The sequence below is a fragment of the Euprymna scolopes genome, chromosome 34, assembly GCF_053919585.1.
Source record: "Euprymna scolopes isolate OS-2025 chromosome 34, ASM5391958v1, whole genome shotgun sequence".
Classification (NCBI taxonomy): Eukaryota; Metazoa; Mollusca; class Cephalopoda; order Sepiida; family Sepiolidae; genus Euprymna; species Euprymna scolopes.
The window spans coordinates 39,084,543-39,109,191 of record NC_136515.1 but is presented as its reverse complement, the minus strand read 5'-3'; the positions used below and the strand labels follow the sequence as shown (position 1 = coordinate 39,109,191).

The window sequence follows — 24,649 nt, the reverse complement described above, 5'->3', positions numbered from 1 at the left end:
TGTTTGCAAAAGGTTTTTTAACAAAAACATTTTTTTTTAACAAAAACATTGTAAATGTTTTTCTTTTATTTGTTTCGTTTGTTTATGCATTTAAAAATTTATTCTTTTTATAAATTTATAAAGTTTGCATTTAATTCTGTCAACGATCAAAAAAAAGTGTTAGGAAGTTAAAAACAAAACAGAAATAAGTTGATCACGAGAACTAAAGTATAGGAAGTGGGGTTGGTGGAAAGACAATGGGAAGGAAGTTGTTCACTAAGGCACACAAAGGAAAGATGAAATAGAATTGTTAATCAAGGTGTGGCAGGTGACTGGGACAAAGGACTGTGTTGCATAGGTGATGGACAACACCAGAAAATATTGGAGCCGGGCAAAACCAATTATAAATTGGATAACTGGCATTGACGTCAACTCTACATTCCGATCAAAGAATCAAGATCATGAACAATGAGATAAATATTTAACTCTGGATTTAAATTGTTAAAAGTATTTCAAATCAAATAAGAGAACAATTAAATTCTAATCAAGGAATTTGGGGCGATTTAAATCTATATATTTATAAAAGTAAAAATGTGTTTGTGTATGTGTGTACATTTCCCTACCAAATAACTCTGTCACTTTTCAGTCTATAGACTCGAGAAAGGGCATTGAAATTCGGGAAAATCTTTTTAATAAGTTTTCGGTCAGAAATTTGGCTGTCAAGGGGTCAAAGTTCAACGATTTGGCCTTTGAAAACTCATCCAAGCTCCTCTGCCAATTTTGTTTCTAAACACTTGAAATTTTAAATGTAAGTTACTTCGACATGGGTTACTTTTTAAAATGATTTGAGCCCCCCCCCCCCAAAAAAAAATGTTAAGGGATTAAATTGAAGTCAAAGTTTAAAAAAATTGACCTCTGCGATCTTTAACAAATTACTTGGCAATTACTGGTCTAAACATTTGAAATTTTACATGAAGGGTATTCAGAGATAGGGTAAGCTTTTTAATAAGTTTGGGTCGAAAATTTGAGCTGCCAATGGGTCAAAGTTCAAAAGATTTGACCTTTGCGGTGTCTAGCAAACTACTCAGCAATTTTTGGGTCTAAACATTTAAAATTTATATACAACAGGTATTCAGACACACGGCAAAAAAGTTGAAGAGTTGATCTTTGCAGATTCTACCAAATTTCTCTGCCAATTTTGGGTCTTAAGAATCGAAATTTTATATGTAGGTAACTTGGACATGGGTAAAATTTTGTCTTTTGATTTGAGACCAAAATAATAAATGTTAAAGGGTCGAAATTGGAGTCTAAGTTATAAAAAATTGACCTCTACAATCTCTACAAAATTACTCAGACAATTTTTTATCTCAACATTTGAAATTTTACATAAAATGTATTCACATGTAGGGCAAGTTATGAACAGTACATAGGGCCTGGGCAAAGTCAGGCTGAACTGCTAGTATAAAAACAAAGTCAAAACAAAGACAATCGGACAGAGAGAAGGAACAAAGCTAGTGACACACTTCTGCCATCATCCGACCGACTGATCAAGCCACACACCACCACTCCTACTGACCCAAACTCTCTTGCCTTTCAGATTATTATTTTGTAAAATAAATAAACTTTGTTGATTTAACAAGTTGCTGATGATTACAAAAACCACGGTCATCAGAGTGCATTCATTTTGTAAAAGTGCATCTATAAAATACATAGACAAAATATAATAACAGGATCAAGAGGTCAATATATTTATAGTTAGTTTTATGAAAGTTTATGACAAGAATAGATTATGGGCAGTCTTGATTTTACGACAGTTTAGGACAGTTTTCAGTTAGAGACAGTCGATGGCAAGTTGTGCAAAATGAGCTGACTCCAATCAACTGACAAACATGGCCTTGACAGACTACTAAGATGTAGAGATTCAGAGGGTTCATTGTGTCACACACGCATCAAGAGTGCAACTGATTTATACAGAATGTGTTAAAATTTTTTGTTTCTCTTGAGTTTGTGTTTCAAGTTGTTTTATTTTTTATAATTGCGAACTCGTGCTTGCCTGCTCGGCCGTCGCCAATGCGAGAGACAATGATACGGCCAGAAAAGAAGATGAAAGGGAAGACCATGGAAACATTGGACCCAGCAATTGTTGTCAAGTTGGGGAGCAAAACGATTTTTTTTTAATTTGCTTATGTTTTTTTTTCCATAAGTAAAACAAAAGTACAGTGTGACCCTATATATACCCTTTCGTTCATTTCGGGGTTCCTCAGGTATAATTGATTCAACTGCTAATCACTTATTTGCATTTTCAAATATAAAATTTTGCGTTTCTCCTTTAACCAACAACACTCGGATCATAAGTTTAAAAATTCTCATAAGTAATCGAATTTTGTTAATTTCATTCATCGTTTCATTATTCAACCCCTATGATATATTCCTTTCATTAAACTTTAGCCTTGTGTGGCTGTTGCCTTTGATAAGTAGTGAAGCAGTGATAATAAAAAAACAAAAAAAATTAAAATATTGATTGAACAATGGTTTTGCTATAAACTTTTTCGAATATTACGTTTCTGAATTTTTGAAATAAGGATTGATTATTATATTATTATAATTTTATTAATTATTATAATTATATTAATTATTATATTATTATAATTATATAACTTATTATAATTATATTATTATATTATAATTATATTGATTATTATATTATTATAATTATATTAATTATTATATTATAATAATTATATTGAAAATCATATTATTATTATAATTATACTATTATAATTATATTAGTTATATTATTATAATTATATTAATTATTAAATTATTATAATTATATTAACTATTGCATTATTATAATTATATTGATTATTATATTATTACAATTATATTAATTATTATAATTATATTGATTATATTATTATAATTATATTAATTATTACATTTATTATAATTATATTAATTATTATTATATTATTATAATTATATTGATTATATTATTATAATTATGTTGCTTATTATATTATTATAATTATATTAATTATTATATTATTATAATAATATTAATTATTACATTATTATAATTATATTGATTATTATATTATTATAATTATATTAAATATTATAATTATATTGATTATTATATTAGTATAATTATATTAATTATTATATTATTATAATTATATTAATTATTATAATTATATTAATTATTATATTATTATAATTATTATATTATTATAATTATGTTGATTATCATATTATAATTATATTGATTATTATATATTTATAATTATATTATTTATTAAATTATTATAAATATATTAATTATTACAATTATATTAATTATATTATTATAATTATATTGATTATTACAATTATATTGATTATTATATTATAATAATTATATTGATTATTATATTATTATAGTTATATTGATTATTATAATTATATTGATTATTATATTATTATAATTATATTTATTATTACATTATAATTGGATTCTTAAAACTACTGTCCTCATCTTGAATGTTATTTCCACAACGTTTCGGTCGATCTAACCTTCAACCTTCTTCGGGTGTATCTTGTTAAAATCGGGAATGTTTCTATCAAATTCAGGAATTTGGATGGAATTTCTAACGGAAACCTTTATTTATTTCACGGGTGTAGCATGCTCTTGTTCCATCAGCCATGACTGGATAGAGTTTGACATAATACACCTGAAGATGGTTAAAGATTACATCGATCGAAACGTTGTGAAAATGGCACTTAAGATGAGAACAGTAGTCCAAAGAATCAAAACAAACTTTATGTTCTTTCAGGAAACACGGATTTGCACTCCTGTTCCGTTGTACCATGCTTTCGGATCCATTATAGGTTCCCTAATGATGCTCACTCATGGATCAACATGTGTGTTTCCATCGAAAATGTTTAATGCACGGACAGCGTTAAAAGCTGTAGAAGCTGAAAAGTGAGTTGAAGTATTGTTTAAAAATTTAGATTCTTTCAGATTTCACATTTTATGACTTTATCCAATCTATATATGTTAAGACATTTTACATTTCAAATTTTATGACTTTATCAAATTTATATAACAATAAGTTTAGACATTTTACATTTCAAATTTTTATGAATTTATCCAATCTGTATAACAATATGTTAAGGCATTTTATATTTCCAATTTATGACTTTATCCAATCTATAATATATATATAATCTATATAATATGCTAAGACATTTCACATTTCATAATTTATGACTATATCCAATCTATATAACAATATGTTAAGGCATTTTACATTTCAAATTTTATGACATTATCCAATAATCTATATAATGTGTTCAGACATTTTACATTTCAAATTTTATGACTTTATCCAATCTATATAATGTGCTAAGAGTTTTGTCATTTCATATTTGATGACTTTATCTAATCTGTATAACAATATATTAAAGAATTTTACAGATCAAATTTTATGACTTTATCCAATCTATATAATATGTGAAGACATTTCACATTTCACGACTTTATCCAATCTATATAGCAATACATTAAGGCATTTTACATTTCAAATTTTATGACTTTATCCAATCTATATAATATGTGAAGACATTTCACGTTTCACATTTTATGACTTTATCCAATCTATATAACAATACGTTAAGGCATTTCACAGTTAAAATTTTATGACTTCATCCAATTTATATAATATGTTAAGACATTTCACATTTAATATTTTATGACGTTATCCAATCTATATAGCAATACATTAAGGTATTTTACATTTCAAATTTTATGACTTCATCGAATCTATATAATATGTAAAGACATTTCACATATCAAATTTTATGACCATATTCAATCTATATAACATTAAGTTAAGGCATTTTACATATCAAATTTTATGACTTTATCCAATCTATATAATATATTAAGGCATTTCACATTTTAAATTTTCATCCAATCTATATAGCAATAGGTTTCACATTTCATTTTTTTTTTTTTTTACGTGGGCGTCACCACTTATCAAGGCCCGAAGGGCACTCAAGGATACGGGTATTGCGTGTACAGTAATCAATGAGATAGTATTGTAGTAATCATTAGTATTGGGGGTTTTGATAGAGTGTCTTACTTAAGGGGGCGGTTTGTCAGGAGTTTGTTTATGTTGGACGAAGACGTCCAAGTTGTAGTCAGGTGGGAAACAGGCAAGCTGCAGAGAGTTCCACTGGCATGCAGTTCTAAGAAAGAAGCTTTGCTCATGGAATCTACGTTTGGATTTAGGCACAGATAAAGAGTGGGGAAAATTATTGACAGTAGTTTCAGCCAGACGGGTGTTTCTCATGAAAGATTGGTGAAGGGGGACCAGAGATTGGAGCTCAGACGAGCACCTGCCATGGGAATAACGATAAAACAAAGACAGGCTTGCAACGTCTCTTCTGTAGGAGAGAGGTTGCAAGGAAGAGAAAAGGGCATCCTCACTAAACCACAAAGTCTATTTTGTACTCTGTCAAAGCAGGATAGGCTGTTTTTAGCAGCTCCTGCCCACATGTGGCAGCAGTACTCCATACTTGGACGCACTTGGCTTTTATACAGATAGAGAATTGCATCAGTAGTGAGATATCTTCTGGAGCGGTAGAAGGATCCCACCATTTTCCAAGCGTCCCTGGCAACAGATTTTATGCACGTGTTCCATTTCAGATCAGGAGTAAAGGTCAAACCCAGAAGCTTGTCAAAACATGGAGCCTCCCCAAGACGAGAGCCATCCATTTCGATTGATGCCAGATGGGGATCAGAGCGTTGATAATGTAAAGATAGAAGCTTGGTTTTGGATGCATTAAAAGTGACCAGCCACTTCTTCCCCCATTGTACCACACTGTGTACCACTGTGTGTTATGAGTAAGTTGCTGGAATCCATATTAAATAGAGAAATAGTCAACCACCTCAGCAGGAATAACCTTCTTAGTGACACACAATATGGTTTCCGCTCTGCAAGATCTACCGCAGATGTGCTGACAGTTATATCCCACAGGATAAGTGAATCTCTTGACAAAGGCTTTCTTTCTAGGACAATTGCTCTTGACATATCAAAGGCCTTTGACAAGGTATGGCATAAGGGTCTACTTCACAAGATTTCCAGCTACGGTATAACGGGAAATGTTTTCTCAATCATTAAATCATTTCTCTCCGATAGGCTCATAAGAGTAGTGATCGATGGACAAAAATCGGAGGCCTGCAATATAAATGCTGGAGTCCCCCAGGGGTCAATCCTGGGCCCAACTCTCTTCCTGATCTACATCAATGACCTCCCTAAACACATACTTAAATCATTCGTTGACATCTATGCTAATGACACAACCATCTACGGCAACACATCAAAAGCTGTAAATGACAAAGTTCTCTCTGATTCTCTGTCCTCTGATCTTGAGCGCGTGGTTCAGTGGGGGAAGATGTGGCTGGTTACCTTTAATGCATCCAAAACCAAACTCCTATCCTTACATCATCAACGCTCTGATCCCCATCTGGCATCAATTGTGATGGATGGCTCTCGTCTGGGTGAGGCTCCGTGTTTTGACAAGCTTCTGGGTTTGACCTTTACTTCTGATCTGAAATGGAACACGTACATCAAGTCTGTTGCCAAGGTCGCTGGAAAGATGGTGGGATCCTTCTACCGCTCCAGAAGATATCTCACTACTGATGCAATTCTCTATCTATATAAAAGCCAAGTACGTCCAAGGATGGAATACTGCTGCCATATCTGGGCAGGAGCTGCTAAAAACAGCCTATCCTGCCTTGACAGAGTACAAAATAGACTTCGTGGCTTAGTGGGGGATGCCCTTTTCTCTACCCTGCAACCTCTCTCCCACAGAAGAGACGTTGCGAGCCTGTCCTTGTTTTATCGTTATTTCCATGGTAGATGCTCGTCTGAACTCCAATCTCTGGTCCCCCCTCGCCAATCTTTCACGAGAAACACCCGTCTAGCTGAATCCACTGTGAAAAATTTCCCCCACTCTATATCTGTGCCTAAATCAAAACGCGGATTCCATGAACAAAGCTTCTTTCTTAGAACTGCACACCTGTGGAACTCTGTTCCGTCTGCCTGCTTCCCTCCGGACTACTATTTGGATGTCTTCAAGTCCAATGTTAACAAATTCCTAATGAACCGCCCCCTTAAGTAAACACTTCAGCGAATCTCCTCACTAACTTAATGTACTTGCAATAACCCTTATCCCTGAGTGGCTTCCGGGCCTTGATAAGTGGTGATCACTGTGTAAAAAAAACAAAAAAAAACACACGCTCAAGATCAGAGGAGAGAGAATTAGAGAGAACTTTGTCATTTACGGCCTTTGATGTGTTGCCATAGATGGTCGTGTCATCAGCATAGATGTCAACGAATGATTTAAGTATGCGTTTTGGGAGATCATTGATGTAGATCAGGAAGAGAGTTGGGCCCCGGATAAACCCCTGGAGGGACTCCAGCATTAATACTGTGGGCCTCTGATTTCTGCCCATCAACCACTACTCTTATGAACCTATCAGAGAGAAAGGATTTAATGATTGAGAAAACATTTCCAGTAATACCGTAGCTGGAAATCTTGTGAAGTAGGCCCTTATGCCATACCTTATCGAAGACCTTTGATATGTCAAGAGCAATTGCCCTGGAAAGGAAACCTTTGTCAAGAGATTCACTAATCCTATGTGATATAACCGTTAGCCCATCTGCTGTAGATCTTTCAGAGCAGAAACCATATTGCCTGTCACCAAGAAGGTTGTTTCTGTTGAGGTGGTTGACTACTTCTTTATTTAATATGGATTCCAACAACTTACTCATGACATACAGGAGACTTATTGGTCTGTACTGAGAGGGAGATGACTTTTCACCTGAATTCTTAAATACAGGGCAAACTGATGAGGTTTTCCAGGGTGTTGGGAAGCACTTCTCCTTAAGGCAACGCTTAAACAGTTTTGTAAGTATGGGGGCAAGTTCTGGTTGGAACTTTTTCAGCACTATAACTGGAATGCCATCAGGGCCAGTTGCTTTACTGTTTTATGACTTTATCCAATATCCAATCTATATAATATGTTAAGACATTTCAAATTTTATGACTTTATCTAATCTATATAATATGTTAAGACATTTCAAATTTTATGACTTTATCCAATCTATATAATATGTTAAGACATTTCAAATTTTATGACTTTATCCAATCTATATAATATGGTAAGGCATTTGACATCTCATGTTTTTTGTGCTTCTTATCATTTTTCACATCTATTTATAAAAAAAATGAAATCAACAAAAATGGTGATTAGTAATTAATCTGATGTAGCTACTTTTTCACCACCAACGCTCTAATCGTCACAGCCCCAACTGAAATGAACATGCTCGTCCTGAGGAAGCACTCTGATTTAACAAGCTTCTGACCTGAAATGTAGGGGTTCAGTGAGTATTAAGCTGTGTCAGAAATACTGATGACCATCATAAAGTGTCTCCATGTATTAGTAAACGTCGATAAAATAAAAGCTGTTCATACTATTTGGATTTTTTGGGTGACTGTTTTCATCTGGAGTGGGTTTTTTTTTCACAATATTTCAGTCGATTTAACCTCCGACCTTCTTCAGGTGTATCTTGTCAAACTTTGGAATCTTTCTGTTGAATTCGAAAATCTGCATGGAATTTCAAATGGAACCTTTGTATTGAACCTTCGTCTTCCAAAGAGATAACTTACAACTGAATTTTACCAAGTTGCTGTTAATGCACATAGAACTCTCTAATGTTAAGTTGAAAGGGTGTGCATGTTCATTAAATATGAAGTTGAAAATGTGTCGGGTGGTAGAAGCATCTTAAGATAAAATGAAAAATAAAGAATAAACAACTAAGCTGTTTCAAGACACGCTAAAATGCATAAAAGAATTTTATTTTCTTTCTTTTAAGTTGAGATACTTATTAATTTCGGATTTAAGATCCTTTGTCAAAGTTCACTTTTACAAATTGTTTTTTTTTAATCTCTTTTTCTCCAGATGCACTTCACTTTATGGAGTCCCAACAATGTTTATCGACATGTTGAATGAAGCGGATAACAACCAGTATGATTTAACATCACTTCACACAGGCATTATGGGAGGGTCGCCATGTCCAGTTGTTACGATGACTAATGTAGTTACAAAACTGCACATGCCAAAAGTTGTTGTGAGTATTGTTGTTGTTGTTGTTATTTTTATTTTTCATGATGATTATTACTGCTATTATTATTTTTAAGAATAAGGTGAAAACTGAAAATAAACGGTTTAAAGAAAATACACAGCTATTCTACCAAAGCTTAATAAGGAACACTGTAATGGTACAAAAGCAACCCGAAAAGCAAGAGCTGGAGGATTATTGGGAGCGTTTGTTTGAAAATCAGGTTACCTACAATTAAGAGGCGAAATGGATCCAAGACGTTGTTGCTAAAAGCAACGAAAGCAAACCTAAAATGTTGAAGCCATATATAACAGCTGGCATGATAAAACAAAAGCTGAATGGATTCAAGAATTACAAAAAGTCTGGCAGAGACAAGCTTACCCAATTTCTGACTTAAACAACTAACAGTGCTTCATAGTCATTATAATCGTTGCTTCATAGTCATTATAATCGTTGCTTCATAGTCATTATAATCGTTGCTTCATAGTCATTATAATTGTTGCTTCATAGTCATTATAATCGTTGCTTCATAGTCATTTTGCTTCACCAAATTATTATGGCTATTAAAAGGTGATACAACTCTCATACCATTATGAAACATAATGCCCTAGTAAGTACAGACTCATTTGTTGTCGCACTATGACCTACAAACTCTTCACAGGCTTGGTTGCAGACAGCATCTGTTAACATCTCTCCTCGAGAGCATACCTGGAAAAAGACCCAGCAAGGCCCAGGAGGAAGTGTGTAGGTACCAAGAACCTGTTGTTGATCAATAAGACCATCCTTTAAGACTGTAAGAAAAGACACAGAAAACTAAGTATGGTGTGGATTGATTACCAAAAAGCATATAATAGTGTTCTATACATGTGGTTACTGTGGTGCTTTGATTTATATAAAATCCATCCAGTAATCAAATAAGGCGTGGCTATTTATATAAAAGTGTGGCAAACAATTATAACATTAAGCCACACTAATAGAACTATAAAAATTCCTAACATCAAGATCAGAAAAGGAATCTTCTAAAGAGAAAGAAGCAACCTTAGTAGAAGTTACTGTTTCCAACGATGCTGGATTAAACAGAGCTGAGAAGGAAAAATAACAAAATACCAAAGTTTTATGTTCGACATGAAAAGAAACTGGAATCTTACGAAGATCGCCATCATTTCAGTTATTATAGGAACAACTGAACTCATGAAAAAGAATTTCAAAAACCACCAGGCAAATATATGTGGTGGACCAAGTGCAAGAGAGATTCAGACAGTCGCACTTAATCTAATCGGTTAGAATCTTAAAAAGGTCTCTTTATTGAAATATATGAGATAGTGGGGAAATATCTGCATTCAGTAGGATGCCCCATCCTTAGCTTAAAAAAAAATGATAAGAAAATTTAAAAAAAAGAAAAAAACAAGAGAAACGATGTTAACTTTCACAAAGAACTTTTCTTTCTTTCTTTCTTAGTCTGTGTACCCAATATCAAATGAAATTTTGATGAACAGGTTTTTTTCCAAGAACTTCCAATCTGGGGAACATATTACCTTGAGGTTGTGTAAGACATATATGGCCATCTTTCAATAACTGTTTGTGTGCCAAAGAGAGAGATTGTTACAGAAAAAGGACTCCCCAAATGATAGCATCCATATCTTAAGTTCCTGTATATCAGCTAAAAATTAACTGATGCAGCATCAGTATATGTGAAAGCTATGCAAAGATGACAACTAGATTTTGTCTGCTGGCTTTGAAAGCCAAGTCAGAAAAAGAGACAAGCTAGTTTGAGTTTCTACACATGTGTGGAATGAGTTTTCTTAACATCCAGACTAAAAAGTAACTTGTATATCAATCCAAGAGAAATAACTCTGATACTTCTGGTTCAATGTTAGTATTTCCTAATCAACCCAATAAGTAAAGATGCATATGTTAAGGAGATATAATCGAAATGTCATTTTTTTTAGGTTTGCTATGGAAGCACAGAAACAAGTCCTGTTACGTTTCAAGGACGCATGGACGATTCTGTAGAGACTAGATGTACAACAATTGGTCAGACATCATGCCATAATGAGGTAACATCACACTATAAATAATTATCCTTTTTGATGTCTGTATGTTCTACCATAATCAGGTAATCTCCTCCCCCTCCTCCTCCTCCTCCTCCACCTCCTATAGTTGTGCCAGTATCATGGATCTTCTTTACTCTATCCTCTATAGGTCTTCATAGGTACAATCTAAGTCCTCTGTTAGTTGCTTCTATGAGTTCTTCCCACTGGACTACATCCTTGTTTTGGCATCTACATAAAACATCACTGATGATTTCATCCTTTCGCACTCCATCAGTGACCAACAAATCTGGTTCTTCTCTCTCGATCAAAACTGTAATTTGATTCCGTAGAGTTGCTCCCTTGAGGGGTGTTACTTCCAGTAGATGGTAAAAGCAACTCAACACACACTTGTCCAGAATGCTCCCTATAAAAAACAAAAAAAATCTGTATAATGTATGTACCTGTGACAGAAAGAGAATATTGTACACCAAAAATCACTTAAATTAATCAGACAATTTTATTTTTAAGCAAGAAACTTAAATTTTAAGCTAATTTGTGTTTTTCCAATGTTTTCCCTCTCCCCATGTTAAAAATGGTTTCCTAAAATTTCGATTTGGGGTTATTTCCTTTGTTCCTTCAGAATATTATGTGGCATTGTGAGATCGTCGCTTGTAGTTTAGTCATAAAATTTAATTTTCTCATCTAAAAATAAAAACTAGTTGATCAATTCACCTAATTTTTGGTGTGGGATATTTTCTTTCATGCATACAGATATTTCTTTGTATGTTCATGGTGGGAGATTGTTTTTCTAGTTGGGTTTGGTAAAAATGGATTTGAAATAACTAATGAGGGCAGACAAGTACAATAACTTACATTCAAAAAAGTCTGCTTTGATATCTAAGAAATGTTGTCATTTGGTTTACCTGTTATATTTAAGTGATGGTCATTGAACCTTGGAAAATCATACAGTTTCTTTGAGGGAAAAGTAATTTGAGTTGAAGAAAAAGAAAGAAAAAGGGAAAAAGAGAATTAAAGATATTAAATGTAGATATCACGTCCTCCCTGTGTAACGGGATCCTGGGCGACGCCAAGGACCCTGTACAGATAGATGAGGATGAGAAAGGATGAGGTATGGTTAAGGTGGGGTTATGCTGACAATTGATCAAGGGAAGACAGATGTTCACGAAATTCTGTCCATCCACAAAATAATATCTGTTTCAATGAAAGGAAAACGTAAATCTGATAATGGGATTCTTTGGAGCAAGGGAGCTGGGGAGAGAGATTGTTTTTCTAGTTGGGTTTGGTAAAAATGGATTTGAAATAACTAATTGAGGGAGACAAGTACAATAATCTAGATTCAAAATGTCTGCTTTAGTTGTCATTTGGTCCACCTATTATATTTAAGTCCTAGACCACCAAGTAGGTGATGGGAATTGAACTTTGGAAGATAATACAGTTTCCTTGAGGGAAAAGTAATTTGAGTTGAAGAGAAAGAAAGAAAAAGGGAAAAATAGAATTAAAGAGAGATATGGTTACGAAAGAGAAAGAAGAGATTCACAAGAAAAGAGAAAAGAAAAAGAATATAAAATAATGGGAAAGAGAAAGAGGAGATTCAGAGGAAAAGAGACAGAAGTAGTCATCAAATGACAGAAGGGGAAGAAACCAATTTAATAAAAACGATTGTGTTTCGAGCAGTGCACGTCACCTTGGCCTCCCGCCCAGTGGGGTGAGGTGGGGAAGACAAACCCCTAGAAAAGCTAAGTTGAAAAGCTCTTGTTCCTAGCTGGGAAATTGTCTAAACGAACTTAAGTTGTACAACCTGCACCACAAAGCCATTAAGAATCCAAAGAACTCAACTTTATACAAATGTACCCTGTATATCTTAAGAATATTTTATGAATAATTATTTTGTTTATAAGAAAATGACCCCAAGTTTTTCTTTACTTCTCGATTACCGGTCTAAATGAAGATGCAGTTTATTTCAGATATGTCCTAACATCAGATGATGGAAGAGACAGACCAGATCCAGCACAAAGTCAAAGTGATGGCTGAAATAGACAGTGTTGCCACACAAACTTGGGGGCATGCACGTTTTACGTGCCCTAAGCAGCAGAGTGGTATTTTCCAGTGAGAGTCTGGTCACCCTCGAAGGGTCCACCACTAGAAACTTAAAAGTGTAGCCCTGCTGGGTTGCATCTATGGTCCTGTGAGCCGGGATCAACAAACACAGCCAAGGGTATATCACAAGTATGGTCCTGTGAACCAGGATCCGACGGATGCGGCCCAGAGAATGTGTAGTGTTACATGTCTATGCAGTTTGATCCCTTGCCCCTGCCTTGTCAACTATCTTTTGTTCAATTCTGAGAATATTTCTGTTATACAGATCTCTGTTATCTTGACATGCACTAAGAGTGACCCTCATCAGAATTCACACTAGCTATTTTACTAGCGTAGGATCTCTGCTATGTAAGACAGATTTCAGGGGAATTCAACATTAAACAATGTTTCATAATGTTGGTAGGAAAATTTAATTTCAGATTGCTTTCACCTTGTTCAGACGAGGACTTGCTGGTTGCACATTAAGTTCACTTTTCCTCAACATCCAAAATTCATGTATATATATATAAAAGCGAAAATGTGTGTATGTATGTATGTATGTATGTATGTATGTTCACTTTTTGTGTATGTCTACAAGAGGCTTTTTTGGCAATGATTCTCGGTTGGCTCGCTCCTTCTTAAAACTTTTTATATGCTGTCTAAATAATAATATCTACAACTAAGGAACTCAAGTTGCAGCTATCTTTAATTTACCCGACTTTTACAAGCTATTTCGAGATATCTTTTGATCGCCACATAGCAGGGAAAACAGAAACTGGTTTCCAGCACAAAACTAGGTCAAACATCACGCGACTTAACGTTCTCGCACCTGGTAATTTCACTTTATAAACGTCAACTTAACACATTTACCAATTCATCTATTCCCATGGTCGAGATGGTTAGGTCACAGGTTTTTTTTTCCATTTCTTTTTCACCTCTGCATCAAAGGTTCGGGGTTCAAGCCTACCTTTCTACTTAAACTTTTTTTTTCTTTTCCACCTCCAAACACCCGGCCGAAGTTTTTTTTTTGTTTTCTTTTTTTTTTAACAGGGTTGTTTTGATCTACCTCCCCCTCCAACACACACACCTCCAAACACCCGGGAAACGCCGGGTACCCTCCGCTAGTTATAAATAAAAATCCAAAATTGGTAACAAAAAATTAAAAGTTGTGCATTACTTTCAAATTTTTAAAAAGTTTTTAAAAAAATTCTGGAATATTTTTTCCTTGATGCATACTCTTTTTAGGTTTTTCAAAAAATCCTGGAATGTTTTTTGATTGATGCATACTCTTTTTAGGTTTTTCAAAAAATTCTGGAATGTTTTTTGATTGATGCATACTCTTTTTAGGTTTTTCAAAAAATTCTGGAATGTTTTTTGATTGATGCATACTCTTTTTAGGTTTTTCAAAAAATTCTGGAATGTTTTTTGATTGATGCATACTCTTTTTAGATTTTTCAAAAAATTCTGGAATATTTTTTGATTGATGCATACTCTTTTTAGGTATTTCAAAAAATTCTGGAATATTTTTTGATTGATGCATACTCTTTTTAGGTTTTTCAAAAAATTCTGGAATGTTTTTTGATTGATGCATACTCTTTTTAGGTTTTTCAAAAAATTCTGGAATGTTTTTTGATTGATGCATACTCTTTTTAGGTTTTTCAAAAAATTCTGGAATGTTTTTTGATTGACGCATACTCTTTTTAGGTTTTTCAAAAAATTCTGGAATGTTTTTTGATTGATGCATACTCTTTTTAGGTTTTTCAAAAAATTCTGGAATGTTTTTTGATTGATGCGTACAGTTTTTAGGTTTTTCAAAAAATTCTGGAATGTTTTTTGATTGATGCATACTCTTTTTAGGTTTTTCAAAAAATCCTGGAATGTTTTTTGATTGATGCATACTCTTTTTAGGTTTTTCAAAAAATCCTGGAATGTTTTTTGATTGATGCATACTCTTTTTAGGTTTTTCAAAAAATTCTGGAATGTTTTTTGATTGATGCATACTCTTTTTAGGTTTTTCAAAAAATTCTGGAATGTTTTTTGATTGATGCATACTCTTTTTAGGTTTTTCAAAAAATTCTAGAATGTTTTTTGATTGATGCGTACTCTTTTTAGGTTTTTCAAAAAATTCTGGAATGTTTTTTGATTGATGCGTACTCTTTTTAGGTTTTTCAAAAAATTCTGGAATATTTTTTGATTGATGCATACTCTTTTTAGGTTTTTCAAAAAATTCTGGAATGTTTTTTGATTGATGCATACTCTTTTTAGGTTTTTCAAAAAATTCTGGAATGTTTTTTGATTGATGCATACTCTTTTTAGGTTTTTCAAAAAATTCTGGAATATTTTTTGATTGATGCATACTCTTTTTAGGTTTTTCAAAAAATTCTGGAATATTTTTTGATTAATGCATACTCTTTTTAGGTTTTTCAAAAAATTCTGGAATATTTTTTGATTGATGCGTACAGTTTTACAGATTTCCAAGATTTCTTTCTAAATACGATTATGAATCATATTAAAAATAAAATTAAAAATGAAGAAATGCAAAACATTTCTTGCATGAGTTAAAAACTTGATTATATTGCTCCCCAAATAGGCGCCACTTTTAAGATAGCATGGGGAAGAGGTTTTACAAGTAATTTGACATGACAAAGGTAATTTCAGAAATTTTGTAATAGCAATGAGTGGAGTGGATGAAGAGGGTACAGAACAGCAATAAATGTTTTAAAACAGTTGTTTTTTGGAAATCGCTCTAGATGAGGCATGAAGTCACTTGATGTAAGCAACTAACAAAAACAAAAGACTGGAGATGTCTATTGACCTTAGTTTTGAAAATTATAAGGAGTCTTGAAGATAAAGAAGGTAGAAAATGGCCAAGCATTTTCAACAATGAAGATTTAACTGTGAAACAAAAATTCACAAAAAAATAATATTCACTGCTAAAACTGGGTCTGGGTTGGCCTTCTTCGTCATGGTATCATCTGTGTGGATAAATTAATCATCAACTTTCAACAAACTAACATTTAAATTAAATTCAATTTACTTTCAACAAACAAAAAAAACATCAGTTTTACATGCTGACATGTGTTGAATGACTTTTGGAAAGTTTTAGCATTTTATGGTGGCCCTAGGATACAGTTTTTTCAAGTTACAATGTGGAATACGATGTGTTTATGGGCCCTGGTTACGATATTCCCCCCACCTTACGGTTATTTATAATGTTATTTGATTATATACATGTGTATTATATACTGTACTGTATGTTGTTACGAATTTTTTATCCTGGGGTTCTACTGCTTAAAGAATCGGAATCAGCGAAAATTTTGGAATCATCCCATGACTAATATATATAAACATATATATATATATATATATTAACTTTTGTAAATAAAAAACGTCAAAAACATCTGGGGATATTTAAGTATGTGAGCCCATAGAGTAAATGTGGTATTTTGGTGATTTAAACTAATTTAGAGAATAGACAAAATGAATAACTTCTGACTCTCATCCCAACCTTTTTCAAACTTGTAGCACAACCTTTTTTTTTTTATGAAAATATTATTTTGCAAAAATTAAAAAATAAATAAAATCTCTGGTCATTATTTATCTTTCTCTCAAATCTTATTATTACTCCTGTATTTTTCTTGGCCTTTTCCACCACAACTGATCTTGTTACCTTAACTGTTCTATATCTGTTAACCTAAGAATTCTTATGTATTCTTTCAATGGAACCAAACCAACCAAGTCTCATGTTCTGCACACTTCTTCCTATACTGTTCAGATTTAACTTTCTGCTGATGCTGAGGTCATTAGATCACAATCTGAACTACAGACTCGCATTGCATGTGCATAACTTCGTTCTTATATTTTTTTCATTCAATACACGAGTTTCAGTTTCATACATTATTACACTGCACATGCCTGATAGGTTCTTCTCGTGGTCAACACTGGTAAAACTCTGCTGGTTAGCAATGATAGAAGTTCACTAACTTTACTCCATCCACTTCTCTAACTCTTACTATCACACCAACACCTCCCTGTGTCTTCCTAATAATAACACCAAAGTAACAAAACTTCTAAACATTCTCAATAGCCTCACCATCCAAATATACTTCCTCTACATCTGAGATCTCATCCGTATTCATTGTCATACATTTCTTGAACACATATATACTTATATTTCTATCTATCTATTATATAAAAAAGAAATTGTATGTGTGTAAGTTCATTCTTATAAATTCCGAAACGGCTGTGCCGATTTTTTAAAAATTGTCCACAAATGTACTTTACATATCAGGCAGTGTTCTTAGGTTTTGTATCGGAATGTCTTTGATAAGTATCGACAATTGACAATCAAAAATTCTAATGAAAGAGTGAACAAGTGATTTTGATCAAAGTTAACACTGTTATACCGCCTAACATCACAAGCAGAAAGGCCAGGCATATAAAATCAACAGTAGGTTCTGATATAACAGGGGCGCATTCAAAATTAATGTTTCTCTTTAGAGCATAATTGAATCATGATATTTAACTTTTGCATTTTACACTTTAATTCTAGCCGTTATATATAAAAAGAATTTTATAAAATCAACTGTAGGTTCTCAACAGTGCAATGTAGAACACCATGTATGACTAAGTCACTGTGGGGAGGCATGTGATGTTTCCTCTCCAACAGGCAGTCAATTGATTTGAATGAGAAATGGGCGATTTCACTGATTTCATGAAAAATGAAAGTGTGAAGCATTTGTTGATCTTCATTCAGTTGGGTTTTCCTGCTAGTATATATATATATATATATATATATATATATATATATATATATATATATAAATTTACAGTTTTTTATATTAAAATTTCATTCAGAAAAAAATAATTTTTCAAAATAAAAATTCATTATTTGAACAAAGAATACAATATCCAAAGTAATTTCTTTAATCTGTCGATTTTTGATGTAAGCTCATCTCCTCAGAGGAAAAGTTATTAGCAAAATATGAAATCTGGTTTGATATAATCTTGCTATTCAGCACATACATAGAAAATATATTAAAGATTAAATCTTTTCAAAGGACACAGAAAGAAAATAAGAGTTGAAACAAAAAAAAAGGAAGATAAATTCCAATTCTGTTCGATGTAGCATTCAGAGTTACAGGTTATAATCATGTGGAAATTGAAAATTTTAGATTTATTCTGTCTCATTTTTTGGTAGTGCAAGATCCATAGAGAGATGTTCTCTTTTATAAAGTAAAATCTGATCGTTCAAAATGAGTATTGCAATAAAATCAAGATAAATTGGAATTTAAAACAGGTCAAATTTGTTATTTTAAGAGTGGATTTAAAATAAGGATAAAAAAAAAAAATTTTTAAGTAGAGACTTTAAAAATAAATAAGTTTAAAAAAAACATGCGGAGACAAATTTTTTCGAATCTCTGATTAAATGAGAAAAAAAATGAAGAGAAAAATTTAAATTTTATTTATATTCTGAGCAAATCTTTTAATAAAAGGGAAGGAAGAAAGAAAAAAGAAAGAAAGGGAGTTATTTTTAGTATAGCATGCGGGTAAGAGTAATAGGAAATAATGTGAGACAGCTTGCATCTAAAGATAAATCGGTCAAAGAAGAAGTTTATATGAAGCGGAGATGATAGAAAGTATAAGTAGAAGGAAGAAAGAAAAAAAAGAAAGAACGCCAAAACAGGAGTTATTTTCAGTATAGGATGGGGGTAAGGGTTATATAGAATTGGTGTGCTACAGACAGATTGTATCAAAGAGGAGGAAGGAAGTGTATATTAGAGGGGGACAATAGAAAGTTGAAGGGGTGAAGATTGTCTATAAATTGTCTATTGATGACTCTTACAATCATAAAATTAGAGTCAAACAGATTATTGGCTTGATTAAAAGCTGATAAAATAAAATAAAATTTTTTTAAAATTTTACTAGAGAAAAAATAAAATATAACGCAGTTTATAGGATTAAAGATTATTCGCAACAAAACTATATAATGAGATAACCTACGAAGTACTATAGATATTTGATAAAATCTTAAATGAATAAATTACTGAAGTAATAGGTAGGTTAAAAAATGCCATATGTAAAGTCTATAAATTATGAAGCTAAAATATAAAAGTGTCAACGATTTATAGTAAAGATAATATTCAAGTGGCTGAGGAAATCATATTAAAAGATGAAAATAATTTTAGAAGTATTTTAAAGGAATATTTATCTTATTTTTGATGTTAATGTTATTTGTCTTATTCAAGTCTGGACAGTTAATATTAGGATTTAATGGAGAGGTTTTGAATAAATTGTATGGGATCGCAATTTTGCAGATAAAAAGAGATTGTGGAATGGTATATAAGATAAGTTGTGGCTTAGCAAATCAAGTTTTTATTTCCATGAAGATTGTGGAAGGTAATTCAGAGACATTAATATTAATAAAGTTATGATCGAATATGTAAATTATGTGTTAGAATGGTAGAATTAAGGGGAGGGGGTCTAAATAGTGCTACATGTAGATGAATACAAGTGTTTCAAAAATATTAAATGTTTTTTTTCTAAAAGTACAACTCAAGAGCCAAGATTTAACATGTAAACATTTAATTGGTGAGATATGAAAGAACGATTTAAAAAGACAATCAATTAATTAAGCTGATTGAAAGATTTATACTGTATATAAATAGAATATGGTAAAATTGATTATGTTGATAATATGCAGTGGGTATTATTTTTATTGTCAAATGTTAAATTATCTATGTTATTTCAAATTGGCTGTATTTAAATTTTCTTTTGTGTTTGCATTGTGAGACCAATTCGTTTTTAGTATTTATTGTAGGTTTAGGGAAAGTAATTATTTTAACTGCTTCGGAGATGCAAAGAACACAAAATTTAGACACTATGATTTTGCTTTTTTTTAGTATACCCCATTTCATTGAATAAGGAATCTTCTTAACTGTAAGGTTTTTAATTAAGGTAGTAAAAGAAGTGTTTTTTTTTATTTTGTGTATTTTCATTTTTGAAGGAATGTAAGTGATTTGAGATTCTCAGTTTTATTAAATTAGAAGTTACGCCTATATATGTGTGAGTTTTTATATCAGATTTCAATTTTGTTCCATTATTTAAGTGTCTATTTAGGTTATCTGAATTGGCATTGAAAAAAGGGTGGTTTTGAATTGAATAACTTTCAAGAGAAGAGTAAGATGTATATTGGTCAGTTTGTTGCAAGTTGTGGGAAAACCATTATAGGAATTATTTTGTGGGTTGTTCTTATTTAAGGTAACCATATGGTTTACTAAAGTCGGAATATTTTGACAAGAGTAATTGGTTATTATGCTATTTGGATGGGTTTCATGCATCGGCAATAGTGTCACCATGCAAGAGTATACAACATCCTTATATATGCAATCATAATTTAGAGGACAGAGTTCTTATTTTTGGCAGTTACATTTATTTATACGGCCGTATTTGGGGAAGGGGTCCAAGTTTTTTTTATTTTCATGTTATTGGAATATATGATTGTTTGTGCTAAATTTGGTATAGTTGAGTATGATATTTTTATGGAGTTTTTGTTTCATAATGTACTGTACTTATGCGAGTATTTAAAGGAGTTTTCTACTATTTTGAAAAATTCTTTAGGTATGTTTGTATTTACGTTTATGCTAAAAGTTGGATTGAACCATATAGATTTCTTTCATCTTAGTCATCTATTTTTCTTATGGTTAGAATTTCTATAAGTACTAGCATCATTTGAGATTGGCTTATTTTTCCTTAGAATAGATTGTATTATATTATTATTACCTGTCTTTAGGATCATATTATGGGTAACTACTGATTTTAACCTTTTAACTATCGTCTTTTTTGTTGTATTTTATATTATTATCCGTATATCTCAAATTTCTTAAAGCATTATTGTAAAACATTGAAAATTAGTAATATATATATATATATATATATATATATATATATATATATATATATAGCCAGTAGAGTTTAGTTTCCTAGAAGTACATCCAATGAAATAACATGTGTCTACCAAAGAGTGCTCAATGAGTGAACAGAGCAGGTATATTATATATAGATAAAAAGAAAGGGAAATAAAAAAGATGTTTATTATCTTCAAAGACCTCACTTGTCCCCCCCCCACCCCCGCTTATAACTCCCACCCAGGTTACATTCTAACTACGAAATAAGAAAATGTTTTTGTTTGAAATATCAGTTCTCGGCGGTAATTCTTGGCCTGAAGACATAATCCCCCAACGCGAGTGATTACAGAAACATGTATGCACATATGTAGCCATTAATGTTTGTATAAATAAATTTAATATAATATATATATATATATATATATATATATATATATATATATATATACATACATACACACATTTGTGAGCAAAAGATATAGGCCAAATTTTATGCATTTTATTGCACTAAAAGCTACATTGAACAAAGAACAATTGAACAAGGAAACTTAAACGAAACTAATAACACAGAACAAGACATTTACTTTAATAAATGCTTAGGATGGAATCGCATTCCCTTCTGATTTCTTTAAAAGATCAATCCTTTTAAACATGCTCTCAACCAAAATGGAACACTGTGAAAAGGAGATGCTATTCCATTAACTTTACACAGCTTGTCATTATTCTCAAAAGTTCTTCAGCCAATGCACGAGATATTATGGACCAAATATTTTCGATTGAGTTTAAACCGGAGCTTTGACCTTGCCAAAACATCACATCAATTGAATTATCAGAAAATCATTTTGTTGTGACTTTAGCAGTGTGTGCAGGGGCATTATCCTGTTGTAAAATAATGTTCTGGGATATTCCCAGCTTCTGGATACTTAGTAACAGTATTGTTTCTAATATTTGAATGTATTCCTTTGCATTGATTGACTTCTCACATCTAATAAGTTCCCCCATTCCTGTGTTTAACTGTCATTTTTATGCAACTTGGCAAAAATCTTTCCTCAGTTCTTTGAATGCACCATTCGGGAGCATCACTAACCAGAAAACATTCCTGAACCAGTCTGTATCTTTCTTGCCATAACACAAGAAAAATCTCTTTCCATCATTGATATTCTTCTTGGATAAAAATGGCTTCTTTGCACACCTTTTAGAAAAAAATCCCATTTCTTTCATTCGTCTAGATATTGTATATTTAGAAAGACAATTTCCAGCCTCTGTTTTACATTCTTTGCTATGGTCAGCATAAGTTTTCTTTCAATCCTTCAAAAGAGTTAATTTAAGCCTGTCGTCGTCCTTTAAAGTGGATGCTCCAGGGCAACCAGATCCAGATTTCCTTTTTACCGAGCGTTCAATTTCGAACCTTTGACCAATTTGCTTCACTGCAGAGAGATGTTTTCATATTTACTTTTCTAAAAATATCAAAAATCTGCTTTTAAATCATTTTGGACTGCCTTAATCCTGCAATTCGGTTTTTTATATCTTTGCCAAGATGCGGTCTTACTATTTTTAGGATTCATTTTTCTGCTAATTATTATATGCTATAATAATAATGATCTACAAAATAGACATTTTCAGTTAAAATTAACAAAAATTCATAGAAAAATATTGAAAATTCGATTTCTCCCTTCTTTCACACTTTCACATTTGTTTTTGCTCATGAGTGTGTGTATATATATATATATATGTGGATTTTATGTTATTTTATTTTTCAGGTTAAAGTAGTGAATGAAAATGGTGAAATTGTGCCTCTTGGTGAACCAGGAGAACTTCTTACAAGAGGTTATACGACAATGCTTGGTTATTGGAATGATCCCCAGAGAACGGCTGAAGTCATTTCTTCAGACAGATGGTACCGCACAGGGTAGGAAATTTTTCCAGAAATTTTTTATTTATTATTTTTTTGTGAATGTGTAGAATGGAATGATCAATGAATGCGAAAAATTGGCTCATTTCTTGCCCTCATGGTGAAGTCAGTTCATTTAACTTTACATAATAGCAACACCCAAAATTTAAACCAAATCAGGAAAAGATACTCTGATGCTGTAGACGACTACAGAAGAACAAGTAATGGACATTGTGTTTGACACATTCAAGTTACTAGTCACACAAATCATTTCTCAAAGGTGAACATCGAAAAGAAAAAAAATACTGACTTCCTGGAAGTCAACCCTAAGAGGAAAAGATATAGGCTCATTATAAAGAATAAGCTAAAAAGGGGTTTAGGGTTAAAGTGTAATCTTATTTACTTATTTTAGGATTAAATGGACTTACCCGGACACAATAAATACAAGAAATGTTGTGGCAATTATGGCCCCAGAATAATGACGCATACTTCTGTTAATATACTTTTGTTAATATACTTCTTTTTCTTTTTAACTCTACCATTGTTTGTATTTAACTTTGGATCAATTTAATTTCGTTTTTCTCTATTTTGTGTGATGTTGGAAGTTATAATGTTGGTAAATGAACTGAATTAACCCAAACCGCTTGTTATGGGTGTTAAATCTCAGGTGGAATTGGGTGAGATTGGTAGTTCAATTTTCGTTTGTGGACTTGATAGAGTAGTGGGGGAAATCTTATTATATTTACAGACTTGGCAACAAAGCTTATTGCATGGTTGATTATTTTGGTAGTGAACAAATTATGGTTTCATAGTAGGCGATGTAAGGAGTTACAACAGTTTTACTTTTTGTCTTCTGACGTTGATAGCTTGTTAAACAGTCAACATTAGCGTCGGGTTTAAGACGTTTGAAATCTTTAGTAAATGGAAAGTTTGTATATGTTATGGCTAAAGTCAAAGTTCATTAAGGGTTTTGTGTTGAGTTTTTTTTTTGTACTTCAAAAGTTTTTATCTGTTGAGTTGTTGAGTTGTGATGCTTTTTTATGTCATTTTATTTTGAGAAATTATTTGTTATTCAGAAATTGTGAGATGAGTAATCCTATTTTTCATATTTGTATTCTTCGGTCTATTGTTCTCACCTTCAGCATTATATACACAACGTTTCGGTCAATGTAATCTCTGAACTTCTTTATGGGGTATCTTGTCAAACTTGTGAATCTGCACAGAATTTCAAATGGAACACTTTATTTAAACTAGGGGGGTAGCATGCTCTCATTCCATCAACCATAACTGGGTAGAAGTTCTAAGTAATTTGCAATTGTATTTTTGAGTGTTGACCATACTGAGGATTGAAACTTCAACCTCTAGAAGAGTGTGATAATTTTACTTAGTACTTTATCTACCAACACTCAAATATCAGCTAACACTCAAAATATAATTGCAAATTACTGTCTGCAAGAATCCGTGGATAAAGTAATCTTTTATTTTTGTATTTGGTAGTGCGAAAGCAGACGTATTTGATGCATAATCAGGAAGTACAAAGGATGTTATCAAAATTAATTTAAATACCTC

The 24,649-nt window shown here is 32.1% G+C and overlaps 1 protein-coding gene across 4 annotated transcripts in view; it reads left to right on the top strand.

Moving 5' to 3' along the window:
• LOC145259186 (medium-chain acyl-CoA ligase ACSF2, mitochondrial-like) overlaps positions 1-24,649 on the top strand; it is a 138,291-nt gene that overhangs the window by 98,759 nt on the left and 14,883 nt on the right. For 3 of the 4 annotated variants that reach the window (XM_080116960.1, XM_080116958.1, XM_080116959.1), the window contains exons 10-13: positions 3,795-3,943; positions 8,993-9,161; positions 11,102-11,209; positions 22,950-23,098. In XM_080116960.1, coding sequence (XP_079973086.1) covers positions 3,795-3,943; positions 8,993-9,161; positions 11,102-11,209; positions 22,950-23,098 — 575 coding nt within the window. The remainder of the gene's footprint in view (positions 1-3,794; positions 3,944-8,992; positions 9,162-11,101; positions 11,210-22,949; positions 23,099-24,649) is intronic. The other variant, XM_080116961.1, reaches the window with a different exon arrangement.